Here is a 22725-nt window from a genome sequence, read left to right as displayed (position 1 = left end):
TCTGAAATTTGTACTATAAATATTAATGTTTAGAGAATATAAACCAAAAAAGCGAGTCTCAAAATTCCCTTTTAAGTTATTCTAAATAGAATTATTTGAATGTTTTTAAGAAGATAATTGTTATGTTTCAGATAAATCATTTATCATTCTTTAAATATACACTATATACGATGTCAAAAAAAAACACTATCCCACCCAAAAAAAAAAACACTATATACACATTTTATCTTAAAAACTTATTTTGTGGTATCAGTGTATCATACATTGATTTTTTTCAAAAAACAAACATATCACCTTGCCTATATATTTAAATGTATATGTATTATCGATCAGTGTATCATACCTGAATAAAAAAATTCCACACTATATATAACAAATTAAACATCTATAGAAAAAACAACTAATACAAACTATAAAGAAATATGCGACTAAGCAGTTAAAAATATTCGTTTAGTGAATAAAATCAAATATAAATTATCATGATATGTTGAATAAGTTGTAAAAGAATCTAAAGATTATATCATGAAATATTTTTGGAATTGGGACTATAACTAATAAAATCTGAAAATATTGTAATCAAATCAATCGAGCTGAGTCCCAAATTTCTCTTTGAAGTATTTTTTATAAAAGTATTGTAATCTTATTAATAAATACTTTTTATATAAATCTTTTATTTTTCTTTAAGCACATTATATATACTTCGATCTTAATTTTTTTTTGTGGTCCTATTAATATATGTGTCGTGTGTAATTTTGAGAAGAATCAAACATATTACGTTGTCTGTAGATGTACATGTCTTTGTGTTAGCAATGTATCATACGCGTCACGACATAATCATATTGTTGTATCATACTATTTGGTTAGTGTTGATGTATTTTATTAACCAATAACCAATAAGACAGAAAATTAGCAAACACGTGGGCTTCTACCAAGAATATTGTCGCTCATCGTCGTCCTTGTCTAAATTTAAAGAAATCCAAATACACATAATCAACACACAATAAGTAAAATAATTATCAGATAGGTTTTTATACCAATACTTTATGTTAATTATGTATGAGATACTTTTGTTTTTATTCTAAAACTTTGTCTTGCTATTCGTTCTTTCATTATTTAAGGTTTTAATCACCATTAGTGAAGATGATGAACCCGTTAACTTTTTAAACCCAATCAAATAAATCTTCCTAATTTTTATTATTTATTTCTTAATATTTTTATCATAGACGTACATAAGATAAAAAACACAATTTGGTCCACACTCCACAGTTGTACCATCTTTACCAAATCAAAAACCTAACACTAAACTCTCTCTTGCATATATAAAAACATACCTCCTCTTCTCTTAACTCATATCACTAATCACTAAAACATAATACAAAAATTAAGAAGAAACATACATTAACAAAATGGCAGCTAATCTAGAGTGGTGTGACAGTGATGTAGAAGAAGATTACATAGACATGGAAGTCACTTCTTTCACTAACCTCGTACGCAAAGCTCTCAACAACAACACCAACAACAACAACCCTAGAGAGTTCGAGTTCCAGATGTCTCATATATGTCCTCTCGAGATAGACAAAACCTCTTCTCCTGCAGATGAACTCTTCTACAAAGGCAAGCTTCTTCCTCTTCACTTACCTCCACGTCTCCAAATGGTTCAAAAGCTTCTAGAAGATTACACCTTTGATGAGGAATTCTATAGCACACCGTTAGCCACCGGAACGGTTAATACTCCGGTGACGAGCAACACCCCGTTTGAGTCTTGCACCGTCTCTCCGGCAGATTCTTGTCAAGTGAGTAGAGAGCTTAACCCGAAAGACTATTTTCTTGAATATTCAAGTTCATTGGAGGATGATGAGAAGAAGAAATCTTGGGGCAAGAAGCTAAGAATGGTCAAACACTTGAGTTTTGGAACGAAGATTAAAGCTTCAAGAGCTTATCTAAGATCATTCTTTGGGAAGTCAAGTTGTTCTGATGAGTCAAGAGTTGCTGATGAAGGATCTATGTTGAGGTGTTCTCGAGCAGAGAAACCTAAGAAGCAGAGTAATGGTTCGGTTCCGAGGAGCCACAGGAGATCATTTTCTGTTTCTATGAGGAGACAACCTGCGAAGAGTTTGAACAACAAGTCATCGACCAATTTAGGGTTTCGTCCGTTGCAGTTTTTGAAGAGAAGTACAAGTTCGAACTCAGAGGTAGAGAACTCTATTCAAGGAGCTATCTTGCATTGCAAGCAATCTCAGCAACAGAAGCAGTATAGTGTTAATGAGGTTGGATTCTGTTCGTTGTCAGCTTCAAAAATTGCGGGAGCATATGATCAAGAACGGGCTCAGATGTTTAGGGGTTAACCAAATAATTAAGTTGGACATGAGGATGATGAGAAGATAATAATGAGAGAGAGAGTGAGAGAACTAAAGATTAGATTCTTTGTTTTCTTTTGATTTAATTTTACTCTTATTTTTGCTTCTTCTTTGTTTTCCTATGAATTTCATAAATTCCTAAGGCCTTTCCGTGTAAAAATAAATAAATATGATTACAAATCTTTGTTTTTTTTACTCGAATTACTTGTGATTTGAATGATTTCAGTTTCGAAATATAAATTAATGCAAATGTCTACCATAATCTGAGATTATTTAAGGATTTTATTATTAAGTTACCACAAGTTGTATGGTAACTTTTCTCCCAACATTTGTGTTTAAAATAATTCATTTGTAACACAAATTTATGATGTTGTTTAGCTTGTTCATAATTAAAAAAAATTCATTTGTAACACCGCATAACAGTTAATATAAACTTTTGCTATGGTTGTTCATAATTGATTCTATATGATTGTAACTAAAAATTATCATATGAATAATTTAATTTACAGTTAATTCTTGCGAAGACGCGGATTGACTCTAATTTGAAACATCTTTTGAACTAAAATATTGCATAAGATCACCACAAGTAGTGATACTAGCAATCAGTGGCGGACCGAGGAAAATTTATTACCGGTGTCAAAACATAAAATTCATTGTCAAGAACAAAAACAAATGGGTTCAAGCTTAATAAATCTATAAGCTATAAGGAAAAACTAAAAATTTATGGGGTGTCAATTGAACCCCCTAAGTTACATGTAGGTCCGCCACTGCTAGCAATGCCATTTTTCAAAAAAAAAAAAGTTGTGATACTAGCAGGAAGAAAATTTTCAAAGGACAAAAGAGAACATATAAGTTATTGGAGATTGATTGAGAGACTGAAATGATGATTTCCTAAACACGAGTGTTCAGAGTCAGACGGTCGCTAGAAAGGTTTCACTTCGTAAAGTTGAAAATCTGGAAACATGGATCCTTGCTTTCAGAAAGCTGATCACTACTTCGCTCCATATATTTTTTTTTTAATATTTAAATCTAATTTATGTGTAATTTGTGAAAAACAAGCCATTTATATCTCAATGAAGAAATTATGTCTACGTGTACATAAAAGCATCATTACGAGACATGATGACGTACACACAACTTTGGGGTTAGGTCGAGTTCCGAAGTCTAATTAACCCATTTTCTAATGTCAATTATCTTATACAGCGTCCTCTGATTATGCTAATCTCTGTCAACTTTTATTATACATACTCAACAATCTGTTAAATGACAAACTATTAGTGTATAAATATTGGTTAGAGAGTTGATATAGTATTGGTTTATGTTATTCGTATTGGTACAAGATGTAAAACAAAATTACAGTTACTTTAGAATATAATTAACATCGACTAAATCGAATAACATAAAATTCTTTAAACTTGATCATCTTTTTCTCGAGCCCCTTCAGCTCAACTAATATAAACCATCCATACTTAATCCCTACGAAAACGTCTACTTTTAAATGCATATATTATTAGAAAGACTTTAAAAAAGTTTCATCTGAATTCTTTATATGGTTAAGATTAAAGTTCTGATTCATTTGATTTTTGTAAGGTTTGACTGTTCCACACATCGTAGTTTCATATGAAATCTTTTTATATGGTTTAACCTCCATTATCTTACACATTGGCGTCACTATGATTTTAGCCAGTCACTCGTTATGGCTTTTGTAGATCTTAGATTTTATCTAGTGCATCATGCATGTGTAGTAAAATCGAATTGTTAGATTAGATAGATAATGTACACGAAAAAAAGTACAGTGTATGTCTCTTACAAGAATTAAGGGACACTTGTGAATTAAAAAAATCGATCCAAGGCCAAATGAGAAGAATGGTATGGTATCACATCATTATTATAAATAAAGTCATATAAGGCTAAAACAATGTTATTTATTATTTATATAATCAACTCTAAAAGGCAACTTGGGAGGAAGGGAAGGGACAAGAGAACCCAAAGCTGTGGACTACTTTTTGATAGCTTTTGGCGTGATTTAGAGCGTGTGCATCAATTTAAACTTTCAAAGCCTTAAAATAAGATTACCTTGTCCAAAGCTATTCTTTCTCTTTAAGTTTTTTGTTTGTTTGTGGCTTATATACAAAAAGACACAAGACAATGAAAACAAGAGAAACTATCCCCAAGAAAATGATCGATACTAGTCAGGTCTATCGTCACCTAAGAAGTCATCGACCAAGCGTTACTTGGGGTAAAATAATATGAAACAAGGGATGAATCTCTAGACATAGCTTTTTGTGTTCGTTGTTCGTGCTGAATATGTGTCCCATCCCACAAGAGATAGGATCACCGGCTGGGGCTTACAATCAAGTCCAACTTGCTTTCATTTAGTGGGTTTCAAAAGAGACGTTTGGGCTAGCTCCTAATAAGATTTCATTAAATGGGCTGTAATATATTTTTTTTATGTCAACGAAATGGGCTGTAATATTTTCACTTCTCTTTCCTAAATTATAACGCAAACCGTTTATTAAAAAAAAGGGAGAATATTTTTTTTTTTTTTTTGCTAAATAAAGGGAGAATATTGTTATATAAATGTAAGTTTTGTATTCATGCAATTAATTAAAAAAAAAATTTTTTGACTGAAACAATTATAAAAGTTTTTTTCACCAAATCCATTATAGGTACAATTTTGAATGTATCTATATATGCAATTTAGTTCTGATTTATAAGTAAAAACATTATAAATATACTATCTTGATCACAAATTTGTAAATTTAGATATTTTTTTTTAAAAAAAATCGATAACTCTTATTTCCATTTTACTTTGAGATATAAACTATTTATAATATCAAATATATTTCTCTGATAAGAATAGAAAGAGTGATAATATCCAAAAGACAAAAAAAATTGTAACAATCCAAAAAGACAATTATTCTCGCTTTCCTGAACAATGCAAACCTAACGGTACAGGTCCGAAGCGGGTGGCAAATAGTTGTCTTTGAAATATCAATTATTATGTCTCTCCAATCTCAATCACAATCTCATCTTCTTCCTCCTTTTGGCTTCTTACTCGTTTCAATTTATATGATCATATCATTTTAACATCTAAATGAGTTTCCAGCTCGATGAACCCGTTTGAAGTTGAACCAAAACGTCTGAAAACGAAACATACATAAAATGCAAAAACTTTCTCGTGTCCGCTTGTTCAACTTTAGATTCGTTAAATGCCTTTTTCAACACATTTGTTAATCAGCTTGTGTTATCCTCTCCAAACTAATCTTTGTTACTTTCAAAACAAAAACTAATATTTGTTTCCTCTACAAGTTTCCAAAGTTGCCCGAACTGGTGATACCCATTTGTCCAAGTTAGGACCTTTCCACCTCTTTGTTCTTGAACTATCCTCTGTTAATTTATGTGTTCTAACTGTCCTCTGTTTTTCACTGGCCTCCTCTGTTTCTGATCGTTTCTTCATCAACTGTAGATCGCCGGAGAATGTAATAGTCTACAACCAAACATTTCCATAATTTTTGTTTTTGATTTGAGAACTACCGAAAATGTGTTGTTCTTTCTTCTTTTCAACATATGGAACCTTTGTAAACTAGTGGTTTCATAAAAGAGAAAAATACAAACTATTGTAACTTTTTCATTATTTTCAGAAATGCGAATTGGCTATATGCTTTGTTAAATTTTTGTTGAAAAATAAAATAGTAATAAATCTTCACGTCCTTGATCGTGGCGTTGTGAAAGGAAATGTAGTTAGAAGTTGGTAATCAAAGTCAGAAAGAAAGTTAATTACAGAAAAGTCAATATGAGATTGGAAATATAAGAGCATTCCCTATCATATTAAATGATTTCACATGCTACCACTAACACCGCCTATGACAGTATTCCCTCCGTTTCATATTATTTGTCGTTCTAAACTTATGCACACACATTAAGAAAACATTTAATTTTACATATTTCTAAAATAAAAACACCATTACCAATACACCTAACCATATATCAACCAATAGGAAAATAAAATATAGAATATTGTCAATAAATTTTGCATTGAAAACCGAAAATGACATTTATTTTGAAACAAAAATTTTGCTGTAAAACGACAAATAATTCGAAACGGATAGAGTATAATTTTAGAAGGTGGGAATGTGATAATGAGTTTTACATTAAAAATGCATTTGAGAAAGTTTGATTGTAAATCAATAAGAAGAGATTTCTTCGGCCAATAGCGATCAAACATTGCATGGAGCCTGTAATTAGTATGAGTACTCTGATATTAAATTGGTAGCAAGTTTTGAAAATTTGTGCATTAATTCCTAAAAACTCGATATCTTGCTTAGACCTTGTAGATCAATCTATGAACATCTATAGTTTACATTTTGAACATTAAAACTTCATTATAGCAAACACTAAACAATCATATGATAATTATCTAGATCTACCCATCGCCATTTAGCAAAAAAAAAAAAGTATTAAAGACCAGAGAAAATAATACACTATACTTTTTGTTCTGAAGTACGGACAATCTATGTTAATACATAGAAAGGAGTAAGTATGTTAATACATAGAAAGGAGTAAGTATGTTAATACATAGAAAGGAGTAAGGACGATCGTATAGATCGATATGGGGTGAGAAGATAGAGGGCAGTGATATCGAAGAGTCACGCTCGCTCATTAACTTCGAATTCATAGGATTTTCTCAATTCCGTCGTGCATGCATGAACATTTGAGCATTAATTTCATAAGACATTACCTTATAATACGTACATATAGATGACCTAATTGCTGACATATTTGACTTTTATCACATGCACCGTAATAAATATGAAGTCATCAAAGATCCATCTCAATACACTTTATCAGGCAAACTTTTCTCATTTTTGTATATAATTGAATAAACTTGGGTTGAAATCCGTAATCATCATGGTAGAAAATTGGATCATTGTGTCATTTAAGATGTAACTAAAAGTCTAACAGAAACATAGTGGATAGAGATCAGTGGCATTCGGTTAGGAGTCTTATATATTGACTTCCACCCCCAATTGATGAATGCATATATTTTTTTTTTTTGTAACAATTGATGAATGATGAATGCATATATGTAGAAAGAAAAAGAATCTGGTGCTCAGGTCAAAAGAATGGTCTCATCTTCTTGTTTTCCAGTAGAGTATTTATCCTTTTAGGACCCAACCGAAAAGATTGCCCTTAACTACATAGATTAAACTGCCGTACCTAGTCTAGCCGTACCAATAGAACCTACCATGCTCTCTTGATATGACCACAAGTAGCAACCTACCAAAATATCCACCAATTAGTTTGCCAGAAGGTCGCAGTTAATGATTGCTACAATATTGTTGCCTATCACCATATGAGCAGACACATACGTACGTTAAGCGAACATGCGTGTCCATATTGTTCTATTTTACTTACTTAACGTTGGGGACATGTATGGAGTAAGGTCCATGAAAAAACTAGAACCTATTATCAAAAGAAAAGAAATAGCATTGATGGTCATTTTGTTGATTACTAATTTTATATTTTTTGGTGGCATTTTCTATAAGTAAAAAAATGTATGATATGGAAATACATATGATAAAACTATGTTAAGATTTCAATAGAAAAAAATATTTTAAAATCAACATCAAATTCCATTTGTAAAATGTTCACAACTTAATTTATGATAATTTGTTTATTCAGTTTTTATAAATTTCTAAAAATAAAAAAAAAATTACAAAAGAACACTGAATAAAAAAGAAAAAAGAAGACCTAGGATACTGAAAGTCACATTAATTTAGATGAAGATTGAATAAAAATAAAATGTAGTTGATTACTTCACAGACACAATTTTCTTTTTTTTTTAAACATATTTAGGCACTTGTAGCTAGTCAGACACTTTCTCCTTCTCTCCTCCCTTGTGTTATGACAATTATATCATTTTCTCTTGGTTAAGAAATAGAAGAGCTGAATTAGTTTTATTTTTCTTTTATTTCGGTCTTGTGGGGACCAAAACAGATAGAGGAAACGTGTTTCTTATGATATCGACATTAAGGTTTTTTATGGGTTTATGCGACGTATAGCGATCGTCGGATTGTAAAAGCTGAAGGAGATCCTACGGTTTACAGAATATTTTTTTTTTGAAAAAGTGAATTTGAGTAGTGTTTAACGCCGGAGTTGGTTGAGAGAGAAGACTATTATATCATTACACCCTTATAATATGTATTTCTTCGGTCCTTTGGAAATTTTTTTATATTTAAAATAAAATTTGTTCCAATTAAAAATTATAATATTTTTATCTATATTTCAACACCCATTTTGATATACCTTTTTTGATTTTAACATAAACTAAAATATATGTACGACAATTTTGTGGACAGAAAAAAAAGATGAATGTGGATGTGGACGTGAGTGTTTCCAAAGGGATCATATTTCTTCCTCCAAGACATGAGTGTTTCCAAAAGATCATAGTTCTTCTTCCATGACATGAGTATTTCCAAAGGGGTCATTGTGAACTTGTCAACATCCATGACATGAGTACTTCCAGAGGGATAAAAACGATACCAAGAATGTAGGTCTTTTAGTTTAGACATTGCAGAAAACAATCACACTGAAATTGGAAATAATTACACATGTCAGTAACAAGTTTGATGCTTAGATTCAGATACTAAAATGTATAGCGACTAGAAACAGAACAAGCTACAAAACATCAAGGAAAGCTAATGAAATATCAGTTTAAATAAATAAAGGATGAGTACTCTAACAAAGCAAACTGTTACCAGAAAGATGGTGAACTAATCTCAGATTCAGACAAGAAAGATGGAAACCTAAGAACCACAAGAGAGTTGTGGATACCATTCAATTGAGCTAATACCTAACAAGTTCATCAGCTAAGAGCATCGGCTAAGTAAGGCCAAGGCTGAGTTGAGACTTCTTTAGCAGACTTCCATCTCTCGACCTCGATTTCTAATCCAGAGCATGAAATACACCGGCCAAATATCACTGTTATCCACATCTCCTCTGACCACTTCGCACTTGACCCCAACTCTTATGTCCACACTGACCACATCCATACAATCTATGTCCACAGCAAACGATAAAGCTTTAAGCTTTGATAAAACACATCAACACATACATATTCAATTAAACACCATATGACTAAAGGTTTCAACTTTGAAAAGAAAAGCTAACCATATAACTGATAAGAAAAATCATCAATGAATTACAAATTTTTAATCGCAAGAGACCCGTCAATAGAAGCAAAAAGGTCTCACCTTTCTCTCAATAAATTAAGGTTAACTTTGTAACTCCCGGCCATCGAAAAAAAAGAAAATCGGATGTGGTTGAGATGGATTGGATCGAAGAGACAGCGGGTCCGAAGCTTCTCAACAGTTCGTGGAGTGATGGAGACGACGACCACGAATCTTGTCGCTCGTCTCTTCCTTCAATTCCTTGAGAATTGATGAGCAACCCATCTTATGATGCTTCTTCTAGAGCTTCCATGAGCTTGGATTCATAGAGTTTTTGCAGAGTGTTGGACTCGGTGTTTCAAAGACGATGGTCGTGAAACAGGTATGATGGTGGCTCAAAGACAATGGTCGTGAACCAGGGACGATGGAAACAATGATGGCTCATAGACGGTGGCTATCATATTTGGGAATCGATTTAAAAATTTATTTTAATTAATAATGCTAAAAACAGATTCAGTTTAGGAACAAAAGGTAACGAGAGAATTTGACCAAAAAAATGGTAACGAGAGAGATGTTGATAGCACAGAGTAGTATGGACATTCAACAGGTAAAATGTGTGTGGTAAGTGCAAAGTGCCTTATTATGTTATTGCAAAGTCAAAATGTATCTCTGAAAATAATTTTTTCATGTAAAATATGACCAACAGATAATTTAAATTCATTGTTACAGTATTTTTTGTTTACATGTATATTTAAAAAATAAATTAAAAACAGAAAAATGGCAAAAAAAAACATACCTAATGTTTTGCTTAATTAAAAGGTTTATTTTACATATATTTAGTATAACATTTATGATCCTGTTAGAAAATATATGTAAATTGTTTAAATCTTTAAAGGAAAGAAAACTTTATATTGCTATTTATTTTATAATAAGAAAACAAAAAAAAAAGAGAAAAAATCAAACTCATAACCATTAAATTAAAGGCGAGTACATAAATCACCGAACTAAAGTTAATTATATAGTCCTTGTTTGACGCCCCAAAATTATATCTCAATTCTAGCTCCTAAAGCCTGAGTTATGTTTGGCAAAAGATGACCATGTTGAGAGATGCTTCAATCATCTTCGTTGGTCTCAAAAGATGTAATGAACTTCAATTTGGTATATATATTAGTTTCCTTTTTCTCCCCATCAGACTACACAACAAATATTAACTTTTTTTTTTTTCATCATGTACGCGTAAAGAAATCATTGACATCTAGATATCGATCTCCATGAGCAACTGCATCTTCAGGTTCTGGCATGAAGAGACTCGTTGATGACGCCTGCACAAGGAAAAAACACAAGCTCAGTCCTCATCCATATCTTCAGAATAATGAAGGCTTTGAATTATAGAGTGAACATCATGTTACAACACAACATTATGGCAAATTCAAGAGAAGACTCACCTTGGTATCAAGAACCATATCTCCGTTACTGTCAGCTATGAGGCTAGCACCATGGGCTTTTAGCCATTCAGAGCACTCCTCCATACCATCAATCTCCTTTTCACCAGCCCCTTCGCTTGAAGTACCAGCAAAGCCCAACACTTGGGCTAAGTATGAGACCGGGATTGTAGGACGACAACTCCGTGACATAAAAGTCACAGCCTTATAACGCATTTTCTCCACATAGAGATCTGCAAACAAAACATAAATTTATTCATATCTATCCAACTGTTCAAACATTTTTGAGAGTTTTTTTTTATAAGTGATGTCCCCCTTACCCATGAGGCAACTGTTCATGTTTGGCGCAGTCTTGTAAAGTCTGAAGAACATAACATAATTTCCTGATGTAACAGCTGCACGAACTGAGAGAGCATGTCTAACTGCTTCATCCTTCTTAGCTTCTTTGGATAACCTACAAAACAAAATCACATATCACATAATTACTCAATCTCATGCATACAAACCCAATTAAAAGGAGTAACCTCTTCACATTGGTAGGTAGAGATGTAAAAAAAAGCATAACTATCCAGTTTATCAAAGTTTCTTGTGAAGTGTCTATGCTTTAAACATAGACCATAATAGGAAATTTAAAAGCACTAACCTGGACATAGATGATAGCAGTTCTCGGTTGTTGTTTGAGTGTAAGGTAATATAGAGCAGACTGTACGCAGCAAATTCCAGAGTGCATCCTTCTATACCTTCGGCATAAAGGATTTTCAACTGTGACAGGCACTGTAACAACAACAAAAACCAATTCAGTAAGACTACAATTACCGTGAGAGTTATGTTAAGTCTCCTCAGGAATATACAATAGATGTATCCTACAAGGCTTGATTCTAGCAGTGGTTAGAACTCTGAATGATTGATTACAATTTTGCAAGATGGACAATCTATGCTAGCGTACTAACCTGATTATACTCAGTTAAATCCCCAGCTTCCAAAGCAAATCTAGCATGTGTTTCATAAACCTGAAATAGACATTCAGCATGGAAACATTATAAACATGCTCATTACGTGCAAGAGCACTGAGCACCATTTAGAACTCAATAATATATACCTTCGCTGTTAGATGATTGTGTATCCGCTGTACCGTGAGGTCTTGGCGAATAGATTTTAGCTGATCACATTTATAAAGATAATTCTTTGGAGAATCCTGGACCATTAACAGAGCTTTCTCCAGCACATCCTCTGGTCTTACCTGCAAAGCACAAATAAGTCAATTAAAAATGTCAGTCATTGTGTCAAAAAGATTACTAAGTATAAGAAGGTGATAATTACGGTTGAAGGTTCAGGTGCGGAAGTAAGACGGAGATAACGTTTCTCAATTTCCTGGCAAGTTCCTTTAACGGTCAGTGCATCCCAGTCCATGTCTTCCACAGCTCTGCTGCCACTTTCATCAAGATCTTGGCCAAGTCTCAGTGCAGTGCCCCTTCTAAAATTTGAAATTTTAGGTTTAGGAATATCATTCCCTCGGCTGTGCCCTTGAACTTTCTCAAAACGCTTGGAACGGCTATCACGCCGCTTCTTTTCGTCGGCAGAACTAGCAAGCGACATTGCGCTGGAATAGTAAGGCGTGAGATCCTTCTCACTATCACTAGATGAATCATTATCATTGGCAGTAGATGAACCACTAGAAAAACGCTGTCGCTTCACAGGCCGCTGGAAAATCTTTTTCGCAGAATCTTGGGCATAGTAAGAGGGCTTTGAGCCAGTGACAGCATCCACCTTTTGAAAACTATCAGAGCTCTGCAAAAGAAAAAAAATTATCAGAACCATTCAGAGAATGCCTCTAACAAATAATAAGGGAAAGAATGTTAAACCTTTTTGTTATTTTCATTTTGGTGATTCCAACCTCCAAACTTAACACCAGTGGTGAAAGTTGGGGCTGACTTGACAAATGGTTTTGATTCCACTAACGGCTCCCATCTACTTTTGGGTCGTCTTGTTGGGCTCTTATTTTGTAACGAAGATATAGGAGCGGAGCTCGGCCTGCAGCAAAGCGTGTAAAGTTTAATAGCAAATCATATGGAGAAAATGTTCCAAACATATAATAAAGAAGAACAAAGATCTGGAGGTAAGGAAGGAAAGCAGGGCCATACTCGGTGTTAGTCACATCTGTGTTCAGGACAGTTGAGAGAGGCTCAGTATCCCAATCCCGAGTATTAATAGTACCATCATTTGTAGCTTCGGTGATGATCTAGAAATACAAAAAAAAAAAAGTATCAGCATGCAAAGCAACCTAAAATTAACATAGTATTCTAATAAGTGCAAATTGATCTCTTCTTGTTCATTCAAATATAGAATTAGCATTAAGATGAGCACAGTGAGTGTGACTAGAGATCATGCTAAAATTCCTACTAACATTTACCTTCTTCAGGGAAGCCTGGCAAGATGCCTTTTCTTTATCGTCTTTGCAGCGTGCAAAAGCCCTCTCGACAAACCCACAGAGCGATTTTGGGAAGGTTCCAGGCTACAATTATTTGTTTCAAAATGTTGGTTATAAAAGAGAAAATTTACTCAATATACCAACTAACAGTGGCCAACATTTAATATCTACTTTACTTGCTAGGTAATCAAAGTTCAAGAATTGAAAAAGGAGCCTTACCTCAGGCATAGCAGTGGTATGACCTTTCGGATTTGACATTGAAACACTAACATACGCAGGTGTTTGGGTTGCACCGGCTGGTGATCTACCTTTGTCCATTTTGGTATAACCTGATGGCAAGTTTGAAGCAATTCTAGGGTTAGTTGGAATCTGTATTTTGCTTACCCTTTGAGTATCCACTGACGGCGTAGTCTGAGTAGGTTGGCGATAGGTTAAAGGTGCCTGATGAATGGAAGACTGGGAGTTTAGTTCTTGAGGATATGTAGCTCTCTGATGACCCTGAATAGGGGTCTCGTAAAAAGGTTTCGTCTCCAGAGGACTCTGGTAATGATTTTGTGGAGGAACAGGATAATAAGCTTGCTGATTTGGTGTTTGATGCATCCAATAAGCATCATTAGAGGCACTAACCGCTGCAGCAGGCTGAGAGCATAAGAAAATGACTACTTAGTATTCTAATAAAAAAAACAGTGAAAGAAAGCAATCCGTGATTATGTCTAAATCAATATGAACATTAGATTTCTAATTCACTCAAAATAAGCTTAAGAACACAAATTTGTTATACTCCCTTTTGAAAATAAATCTGAACCTGCTGAGATGGTGGCTGGGATGAGTCAGTTTCCTGCCTCCAAGGTTGGGCATAAGACGGAGCAGGCTGACCACTTGAAGCAGGCATTTCATTGGTAACTGGAAAGCTCTGACTAAATGCACTAGCGGCAGGCAACTTTTCCGTGCCCGGGGCACATGGGACTTCCGTTTGACTGTAATAACCTGGCCACTGTTGGTAGTTCTGTTGATAATGTACAGGTGGTGTGGCTGCAGCAGCGGAGCTATGAATGTTAGCTGCGTCAGGAGTATAGTTTTGATAAGGGTTTGATGTATAGTTTCCCTGGTTTGATGTGGTAGGAGTCTGGTTGCTGTAATCTGCACTTGGGTAACCTCCAGCTGTTTGGTTGCTATAGCTTGTACTTTGGTAACCTCCTCCAGTAGTCTGATAATCAGCAGGATTGTAGTAAGTTGCAGAATAACTTGCAGTCCCAGCATAAGATCCTGGATTCTGAAATGAGGAATAAGGAGCACCTGTGTTTTGATACGCCCCTGCAGGCTGCTGAGGATATGACTGGCTAGGTTGCTGTTGTTGTTGTTGTTGTTGATAGCCACTGTAGTGATTTGTATACCCCGAGTTGGAGTAGTTTTGCGGGTCGGAAGGGGTCTGGTATGGCGTGTATCCACTGTAATCTTGACCCACATTTACAGTCCCAGACGTCGATGAGGATGCTGTCTCTTGCACATTCCCTGTGGCAGGAGGCACTGGAGGCTGTGGATGGTAATAGTTAGAGTTTGAATAGTTCCCATTCTGCACAACCTGATTATCTACCCTATGTGTTGTCCACGAGGCAGCGTCAGACCCAGTTGAGTATTGATATGAAGATGTCTGCACTTGGCTTACTTCAACACCATATCGTTTCTGCGAATGAAATTTAGAAGAGAGAAAAAAGCGTCAATAGTGGCAACTGGCAAGACTTAATACTTATCCGCCATATGGCACTGTGATGTGAATCTTCAGTTATCACAGAAAGAAACAAATTAAATAAAAAAAAAAAGTCTTAAGAGTGAAAAGAATCATAGAGATAAACAACAAACAGAAAGTTCATCTTAGACTCATGACTATATCTACAACCTGAGATGCTAAAAGTTTGCCCTAACCATTACAATGGAAAACTAAATACCCTCAAAGAAAGAGGATCAATTAAGCTTTAAAGAGTACTAAATCCAATTCAGGTAGCAACATTATTAAAGGAATGGTTTTTAATTGAAAAAAAAAAAGCTTTTAAAAGATGTAATAATACATACCTCAATGGGGTTAGGGTCAAGTGGAGCCACGGTCTGAATGTTCCCTCCTTGATTCATTATACCATACACACCTCCTGCAATCATCCCCCCCCACCAATTCAATCAAACTCACAATACAATACAATACAATACAATACAATACAATACATGCATTAAACAAAAAAGAAAACCCTAATTTATGAAAAGCAGGCAACGATTTGTACCCAGTGACGACTCGATTTGCGTCTTCTTCTTCTTCTTCTTCGTTCGAATAACACAACACGCCGGTGAAGAATCGAATTGGAACAGTATAATAGAGCAGATGAATTTGAGATTTAAACGAAAACAAAATTATAAAAACAAAAAGCACAACAAAGAGAGAGATTTAAAATCTATGGAGATTATTAGAAGAACACGGAGAAAATCGAGGGATCTCGCAGACAAGAAACCAATATGTTTTGTGCCGGAGAGACGATGATTAAATCAATTTTTAACGATAGATTAGCTATGTCGGGTCGGGTCGGTTATTTTGCCACAAATTTGGAAGTGTATCTTTTATTTAAAGGGTAAAATAATTATTGCTGAAATTTTGATTTTGCCAGTTTTGTAAAAATAATAATAAACCCGCACGCCCGCATAGATTTTTTCTTGAATTTATATAGTTTAAGTTTTTTTCAAATAATATATATTTTACCATTTACTAATATTTAATATGATTTTATAGTTTATAAGCATCAACTGTATTAACTTTTTTAAATTATCTTTGTTTTAGTCATTCATTTGTGTGTATATATATATCTTGATGGATTAGAAAAATGTAAACATATAAAAATATATACCATTTATTTTTTTCGCTTAAACATTTTTATTTGTTATATTAATTTATTATATATGTCGAATATACATTTTTAGTTCTTAACGATAAACATATCTTACTATATATTTTTTATCATAAACTTATATATTTAGATGGGTTAGAAAAATATACATTTGTAAGAAAAATATTATTATTACGAATATATATGTGTAAGAATATATATAAGTACTGTGAAATATGTTATATTTTAAATTATATTAGATAAATGAGTTAATTGTTTTAGTATTTTTAATTATATATACATTCTGTTTGGGCTTTATATTAATCCATTGTACCAAAACCTACCTAATTATAAAAATAATCTAAATGGGTAATTATGATAGAATATTAAAGCCCAAAATAATTTAAAAAATCGTGCAAGTCCAATTTGACGGGCAAACAAATTTTATTTTCTGGAAAATGATGTGTTTTACAGCTGTATCTAACTTTTTTGTAGCTGTCATTTTCAGTGTTACAAACAAAAGGTCTTTCATCTTCCTCTTCTGCCTTTTGATTTTTATCAAAGAGTCCAATAATAAAGACACTACCGATTCTCCTAGGCAGTTATTTCAACGTATCACTTTATCATTCTCTGCTCTAAAAAGATTTCTTTATCATTCAAATATTTTAGTTGATCGGTGAGATTCTAAGTTTTGGTTTTGAGATCTTTTTATTTGTTTGTCTGTTCTTTTTCTGAAAAGTTTTGTCTGTTTCATATGTATTGATTATTTACGTCAAATAGTTTTTTTTTTTTTGAAACTAATTTACGTCAAATAGTTGCAGGTAAGAAATGAATTTATAGATCGAAATCAGAAATATAAGAAGATGGTTACTATTGATGAAATTGAGAAGATGACTGGAAATAAATATTGAAAATTCGGGTGAAATACAAACTCCAAACTGAGTCGGAATCATAACATAACCGGGGAATATTTTGGGAAAAATCGTATAAAAAACCTCGAGAGTAGCACCTACTAACATTTTAAACCTTGAAGTTTTTCGACTACCACTTTAAACCTTTAAAATGGCATTAGTATTATAAAAAACCTTAAACTTGACTTACTTTTTCATCAAGTAAAAAACTGACCTGCTATACAGGTAAAATGATGATGTGTAGGTTTTTTTAGAAAATAATAACTATTTAATTAATAAAATTATTAAAAATTAGAAAATTAATTAAAAAATCAGATAACAAAATAAAAAATTGAGAAAATTAAATAAAAATTCAAAAAAGTATAAAAATTTTTTAAAAATAAACAAAATTCAGAAAATTAAATAAAATTTCAAAAAGAAGTAATATTAAATTAAAATATATATAAAATTATATAAAAATTCAGAAGATTAATTATAAAAATGAAATAAATATAAAAATAATATTTTTTTGAAAAATAATTATTTAATTGATAAAATCAATAAAAATGAAATAAAAATCAGAAAATTAATTAAAAAATCAGATAACTAAATAAAGTATAACAAAATTCAGAAAATTAAATAAAATTTCAAAAATAAGCAATATTAAATTAAAAATTCAGAAGATTAATTATAAATTAAAGAAAAAATACAAAAAATAAAATGAAAAATTCATAATGCTTTTTAAAATTAGAAGATCATTTTTAAAGAAAACAAATATATTATCGTTGACAATAACAATTTCAAACGTATCACTGGTGACGATGGTGATTTCTCATATAACCATTAACAGTGATGTTTTGACATATTCATAATGATAGTTTCCGATATCTTCGTTAAAAATGATGGTAAACATGTCAATAACTATATTTTCGACAACCATCATTTATAACGGTAGATATGTGAAGGTTTTTTAAAACTGTAGATATTGTTTTGAAGATTGTTGTCAAAAAAAATTTTATAGACGTATCTACCTTTATTTTTAACGATGATGTCGGAAATTATCTTTTGAGAGACGTCAAAAACGTCACTGTTAATGGTTATGTGAAAAATCACCATCGTCATCAGTGGTATGTTTGAAATTGTTATTGTCAATGATAATATATATATTTTTAAAAATAATCTTCTAATTTAGAAAAGCATTATGAAATTTTCATTTTTTGTGTGTTTTTCTTTAATTTATAATTAATCTTCTGAATTTTTATATAATTTTCTATATTTTTAATTTAATATTACTTATTTTTGAAATTTTATTTAATTTTCAGAATTTTGTTTATTTTTTGAATTTTGTTATACTTTTTTGAATTTTTATTTAATTTTCTCGATTTTTTATTTAGTTATCTGATTTTTTAATTAATTTTTATTGATTTTATTAATTAAAGAGTTATTATTTTCGAAAAAAACCTACACATCATCATTTTTACATGTATAGCAGGTCAGTTTTTTACTTGATGGAAAAGTAAGCCAAGTTAAAGGTTTTTTATAACACCAATGCCACTTTGAAAGTTTAAAGTGCTAGTCGAAAAACTTCAATGTTTAAAGTGTCAGTAGGTACTACTCTCAAGGTTTTTTTTGCAATTTTCCCGAATATTTTGTATTGAAACACATTTGTTTTGATTTCTGCAGACCAAATTAACTCAATGCATATTTGTTAACAAACCAAGAGATTTTAGGTCACTCGGCTTTGTAACATGTTATTTAAGGGGTTAAGTACACGTTAATTTTTGTCAACCATGTATCATTGAAGGCTCAAAGCCAAAGCTTAACAGAAGTGGTTTGGTAAAGTTTTTATCCATTACAGAAAGCCCATATTTAAAGTCCCAAAAACAACAACTAAACCTAAGCACGCGTTTGTTCTTGTCCACGCGTCTTGTTCATGTGTTGTTGAGTGCATCACCGAAAGCTTCACCGGAGATCTCGCCGGACTGTTATTTCGCAGTGTGGGCAAAGAGAGAATCGTTAAGAAAAAGCGAGAAACCACCATCCTTAGATCTTAGTACCACTTTCATGCTCTTTCCTCTATTTCACCGTCAATGGTTAAAGGACCTTAACACCGGTAGCCAAATAGCCGGAGGTGGTAATCGAAGAGAAAACTTTAGTAAACCTATTACAGACTCTTCGTTGAAACACTTCTCACTTATAAAGGAAGCTTCAACACTACTGATTCTGAACAAAAAAAACAAAGTTTAATCAATTAACTCATAGCTTAATCCCCTCTGGAAAACTCTGCTCTTATCATAACGAAGCAAATATTGTCTTCCATTATAATTAAGATCGGAGCTTAACCGACTACAACCATCAAACCTTTTAAGATCGAAAGGGATTTGGAGGATGATTTTCGAAAAGGAAGGGTGATTAAAACAAAAGTTTAATATCCACAAACCGGAGGAAAATCGCCACTGCGAAACATATATAATCGTCCAAGCGAACAAAAGATTCGATCTATTGATCAAAATTATAAACAAATAAAAAGTAATTCTCTCAGAGAAATTTTATCAGAAGAGAAGAGAGAGAAGACTCTTCGAGCAAGTACACGTTAATTTATCAGGCAGTGGGGGTTATTGAGTGATAAAACGACTGTGCTTTAGATAGTGGCGGAACGTTGTAATTTTTGTGCAAATATAAGGGTTAATTTCTTTTTGTACTTCACCTTTAATAATTTAGATTTAGATGATGAATATAGAAGAAAATTGATGTACATTATACAATTAACTTAAATATCTTATAAGATTTTCTAGTAAATGAAATGTTAGGTTAAATATCACTGATAAAGTTTAGACAAACTACTAAAGGTTATGATAATAAATCTTGTGGTAACACTTCTAATTAACTCCAAATTTTAGCAAAAACACTTCTAATTAACTCTAGATAAATCAATTAATGTGCATAATATTTGGTTTTCGGTCTAGTGAACTGATTGTAGAGGTGTTTAGATCTCCAATAAAACACCAATCAATAACATGACAGATGGATACAAAAAAATTATAGGAGATGGTTTAGATCAACCGTCTGAAATTTTTTCTTAGTTTTTTTAAGAAGACGAGTTTAGACTCTAATCTTGGAACCCGCTTTTCTTAGTACGAATGACATGAGATACTTAAAAAAGTGACATGGCGTACATTTTTTATATCGGGACTCAAGTTATGAACATAACATAAGTTACATAACTAATTATACTTCCTTAAAAAAATAAATCTTATACTAAACAAGTTTTTTTCCGACTATCCCACCGCGTTCAACCGGAACTGGCGAGAAAGATACTGGAGGCCAAACGGAAACGGGAAACCATGTTAAATTCGCTGTGACCGGAACTCGAACTCGTGATGGCGGGTACCTCAGCCGAGGTTCCTTTACCATCAGACACGAGGCCCGGTTTATACTAACCAAGTTATGAACATAACATAAGAAAAAGAGTAGAGATTATATAGGCTTTTGATTAAAAAAACTCACATGCCTTGTTTCACTTAGTTAATGTGTTAATTTTTAATTCCTGTAAAAAAAGAAAGTTGATGTCTTTAGTATTTTCATTTTTTAGGAAACCCACATGGTTTCTAATCAATGTTGATGTCTTTAGTTGCTAGCTGCCTCGATCAATTTGAGACAGATGATTTATCACTTAAATATTTACTTTCTTAAGTTTTGATTCTTGTTCCAGTTTGTGCTTGATTGCCCGAATGAATACATCAATTCGGTGGAAGTAACTTACGATAAGCCAAAACTTTTTCAAAATACCGTCATCATGTCGCTTACCTTCAAAACATCAAGTGGGAGAACATCGTTCTTTGGGTATAAAGTGGGTAAGAAGTTTGTTCTTGAGCAAAATGATTGTCGACTTGTTGGATTCCATGGAAAAGAAGGGGACGCTATTGATGCTCTAGGAGCATATTTTGCACCTATTCAAGCTCCTTCTCCTTTGATTCCAACGGATCGAGTTAAATGGGATGATGGTGTTTTTGACGGTGTCAAGAAGATATATATATAGGACAATGTTACGAAGTTGTATCTGGAGATGAACATGGGGAGACATTACCAGGAGCCTCAGATGTCATTTTTTAAAACAACAAGATTTTTTCTTGTTTAAATTATACTTCGCTAAAATATTTTTTTTTTCTTTGTTACTCTTGAGTTTGTTCAGTTAGTTCTTGAGGACGATGAATATCTCTTGAGCTTGGGAGGCTACTATGATAAGAGTCGCGGAGCCATTCGTTATATCGACGCAGTCAAGACAAAGAAAAGGGACTCAGGTGAGTCTAAATTGAATTACGGTGAGAAGTTCACTCTCGGTGAAAATGGCCACAAGATTGTCGGGTTTTATGGACAAGCTAGTGATGTTGTTCACAGTATCGGAGTCACCGTCGTGCCCATCACCACCACCAAGTGAAAAGGCCTTCTATTATCTTAACAAAACCAAACCAGCCAGTTATATTGATTGAATAAAATTGTTAATAAAGCTGGTGTGTGTTTTCCTTATTTCGTTACTTTCATTGTTATTTTATTCCTACAAGTTCCTTTATGTTCTGCTAGATGAATGAAGATGAAAACTTGAGTGTGCAATTGATAGTTCAATTAGAAATAAAAATAAAAGTTGGAAATTTACATCTTCAGGAGCTTCAAAACCTAGTATCAGTCAGTTCTGTAATAGCTGGTAGCCTGGTATATCCCATAAAGATTTAGTCGAGAAACTTGCCATATAAGAAATTGATATTGAAATGAGCAACCGTCGATTCGCTGATTTCTTACTAAAATTAGTAAACATTTAAACTTTGACTAGATCAAAATATATATGGATCTTATCAAACATACAGAAAAGTAGAAATCAACTCAAAATTTCAGGAAGAAATGATAATATATGTTATATTATATGTTCTTGAGATTAATTCGTGTATAGAAGGTATGCTTTCTCTGAATATCTGGAACTTTTGAATAGAACATGACTTTGAAAACTTTCCCTTCTTTTGAGTTTTTTGTTCTTCTATGGATTAATAAATACTTTCTCTATTTCATAATTAAGATTTTTGCACATGAATTAATACATTGTTTTGTTTGATTGCAAAATAATAAGGATTGATTAGAAAAATTATTTAAAATATTCATTAAAACAACAATTAATATGAAACTGATGAGGTAATTATAAGAAGATTTTTCTTTTCTATAAAGTAGCCCTAATCTTCCAGAGAGAAGCGAGACTTGTAGTATTTGTTCCTTTGTAGCTAAAAGATGTCTAACACTCGGATTAAGTATGTTTGCCAGGTAAGTAATGGTTCTGAATCCTTTATATATTTTGTAGATTGCAATGTTGAATACGGGCCAAAACTAGTTTTCTTCATCCCAATTCTCATGTACTTGGTCCATCAGAGTTATGAGTAACAATGTTGTATCATAATGATTGGGCTCCGTTATAGGCTCCTATCAAAATCAACTATTGAGTTAGTCCTCGTGAGACACGAGTTAGGTATAATGTTTGCCAAAAAAACACGAGTTGGGTATAGCTATTTGTTGGTTACCACTTGAA

At 32.7% G+C, this 22725-nt stretch overlaps 2 protein-coding genes and 1 long non-coding RNA gene across 4 annotated transcripts; 1 reads left to right on the top strand and 2 right to left on the bottom strand.

Annotated features, from left to right (window-relative positions):
* Positions 1–1338: 1338 nt before the first annotated feature.
* On the top strand, positions 1339–2574 carry LOC108852848 (probable membrane-associated kinase regulator 4). Its single transcript, XM_018626326.2, has one exon. It carries the CDS (start codon positions 1407–1409, stop codon positions 2343–2345), a length of 939 nt encoding a protein of 312 aa, XP_018481828.1. The 5' UTR covers positions 1339–1406; the 3' UTR covers positions 2346–2574.
* Positions 2575–10668: 8094 nt separating this feature from the next.
* LOC108854561 (SAC3 family protein A) lies at positions 10669–15979 on the bottom strand. 2 transcript variants are annotated; one of them, XM_018628158.2, is made up of 14 exons: positions 15673–15979; positions 15470–15543; positions 14205–15083; positions 13619–14038; positions 13382–13483; positions 13113–13210; positions 12834–13002; positions 12292–12759; positions 12071–12211; positions 11922–11981; positions 11615–11745; positions 11292–11425; positions 10975–11204; positions 10669–10851 (listed from the first exon to the last, which is right to left on the bottom strand). In XM_018628158.2, exons 2-14 carry the CDS (start codon positions 15524–15526, stop codon positions 10756–10758), a joined length of 2985 nt encoding a protein of 994 aa, XP_018483660.2. In that variant the 5' UTR covers positions 15527–15543; positions 15673–15979; the 3' UTR covers positions 10669–10755. The 2 variants fall into 2 exon arrangements, with proteins under 2 accessions (XP_018483660.2, XP_018483661.2); XM_018628159.2 differs by lacking the exons at positions 15470–15543; positions 15673–15979 and having other exon boundaries at positions 14205–14606; positions 14696–15013.
* A 2949-nt stretch (positions 15980–18928) lies between these two features.
* On the bottom strand, positions 18929–19765 carry LOC108851608 (uncharacterized). Its single transcript, XR_001949344.2, has 2 exons — positions 19518–19765; positions 18929–19379 (listed from the first exon to the last, which is right to left on the bottom strand). It is a non-coding gene; the product is annotated as an uncharacterized LOC108851608 (long non-coding RNA).
* Between the last annotated feature and the right edge of the window lie 2960 nt (positions 19766–22725).

This window comes from Raphanus sativus, chromosome 4 (assembly GCF_000801105.2).
Source record: "Raphanus sativus cultivar WK10039 chromosome 4, ASM80110v3, whole genome shotgun sequence".
Taxonomy (NCBI): domain Eukaryota; kingdom Viridiplantae; phylum Streptophyta; class Magnoliopsida; order Brassicales; family Brassicaceae; genus Raphanus; species Raphanus sativus.
Note: the sequence above shows the minus strand (reverse complement) of the source record. Positions and strands in the feature narration are given on the sequence as shown.

What these genes read in the sequence shown, in the direction of transcription:
- LOC108854561 (XM_018628158.2), bottom strand. Translation starts at nt 15,526, where the DNA reads ATGAATCAAGGAGGGAACATTCAGACCGTGGCTCCACTTGACCCTAAC. An exon ending in CCCAGCCACCATCTCAGCAG is followed by an intron (nt 14,039 to 14,204) that starts GTTCAGATTTAT and finishes TTATGCTCTCAG; the next exon opens with CCTGCTGCAGCGGTTAGTGC. An exon ending in ATTTAACTGAGTATAATCAG is followed by an intron (nt 11,746 to 11,921) that starts GTTAGTACGCTA and finishes TTGTTGTTACAG; the next exon opens with TGCCTGTCACAGTTGAAAAT.
- LOC108852848 (XM_018626326.2), top strand. Translation starts at nt 1,407, where the DNA reads ATGGCAGCTAATCTAGAGTGGTGTGACAGTGATGTAGAAGAAGATTAC.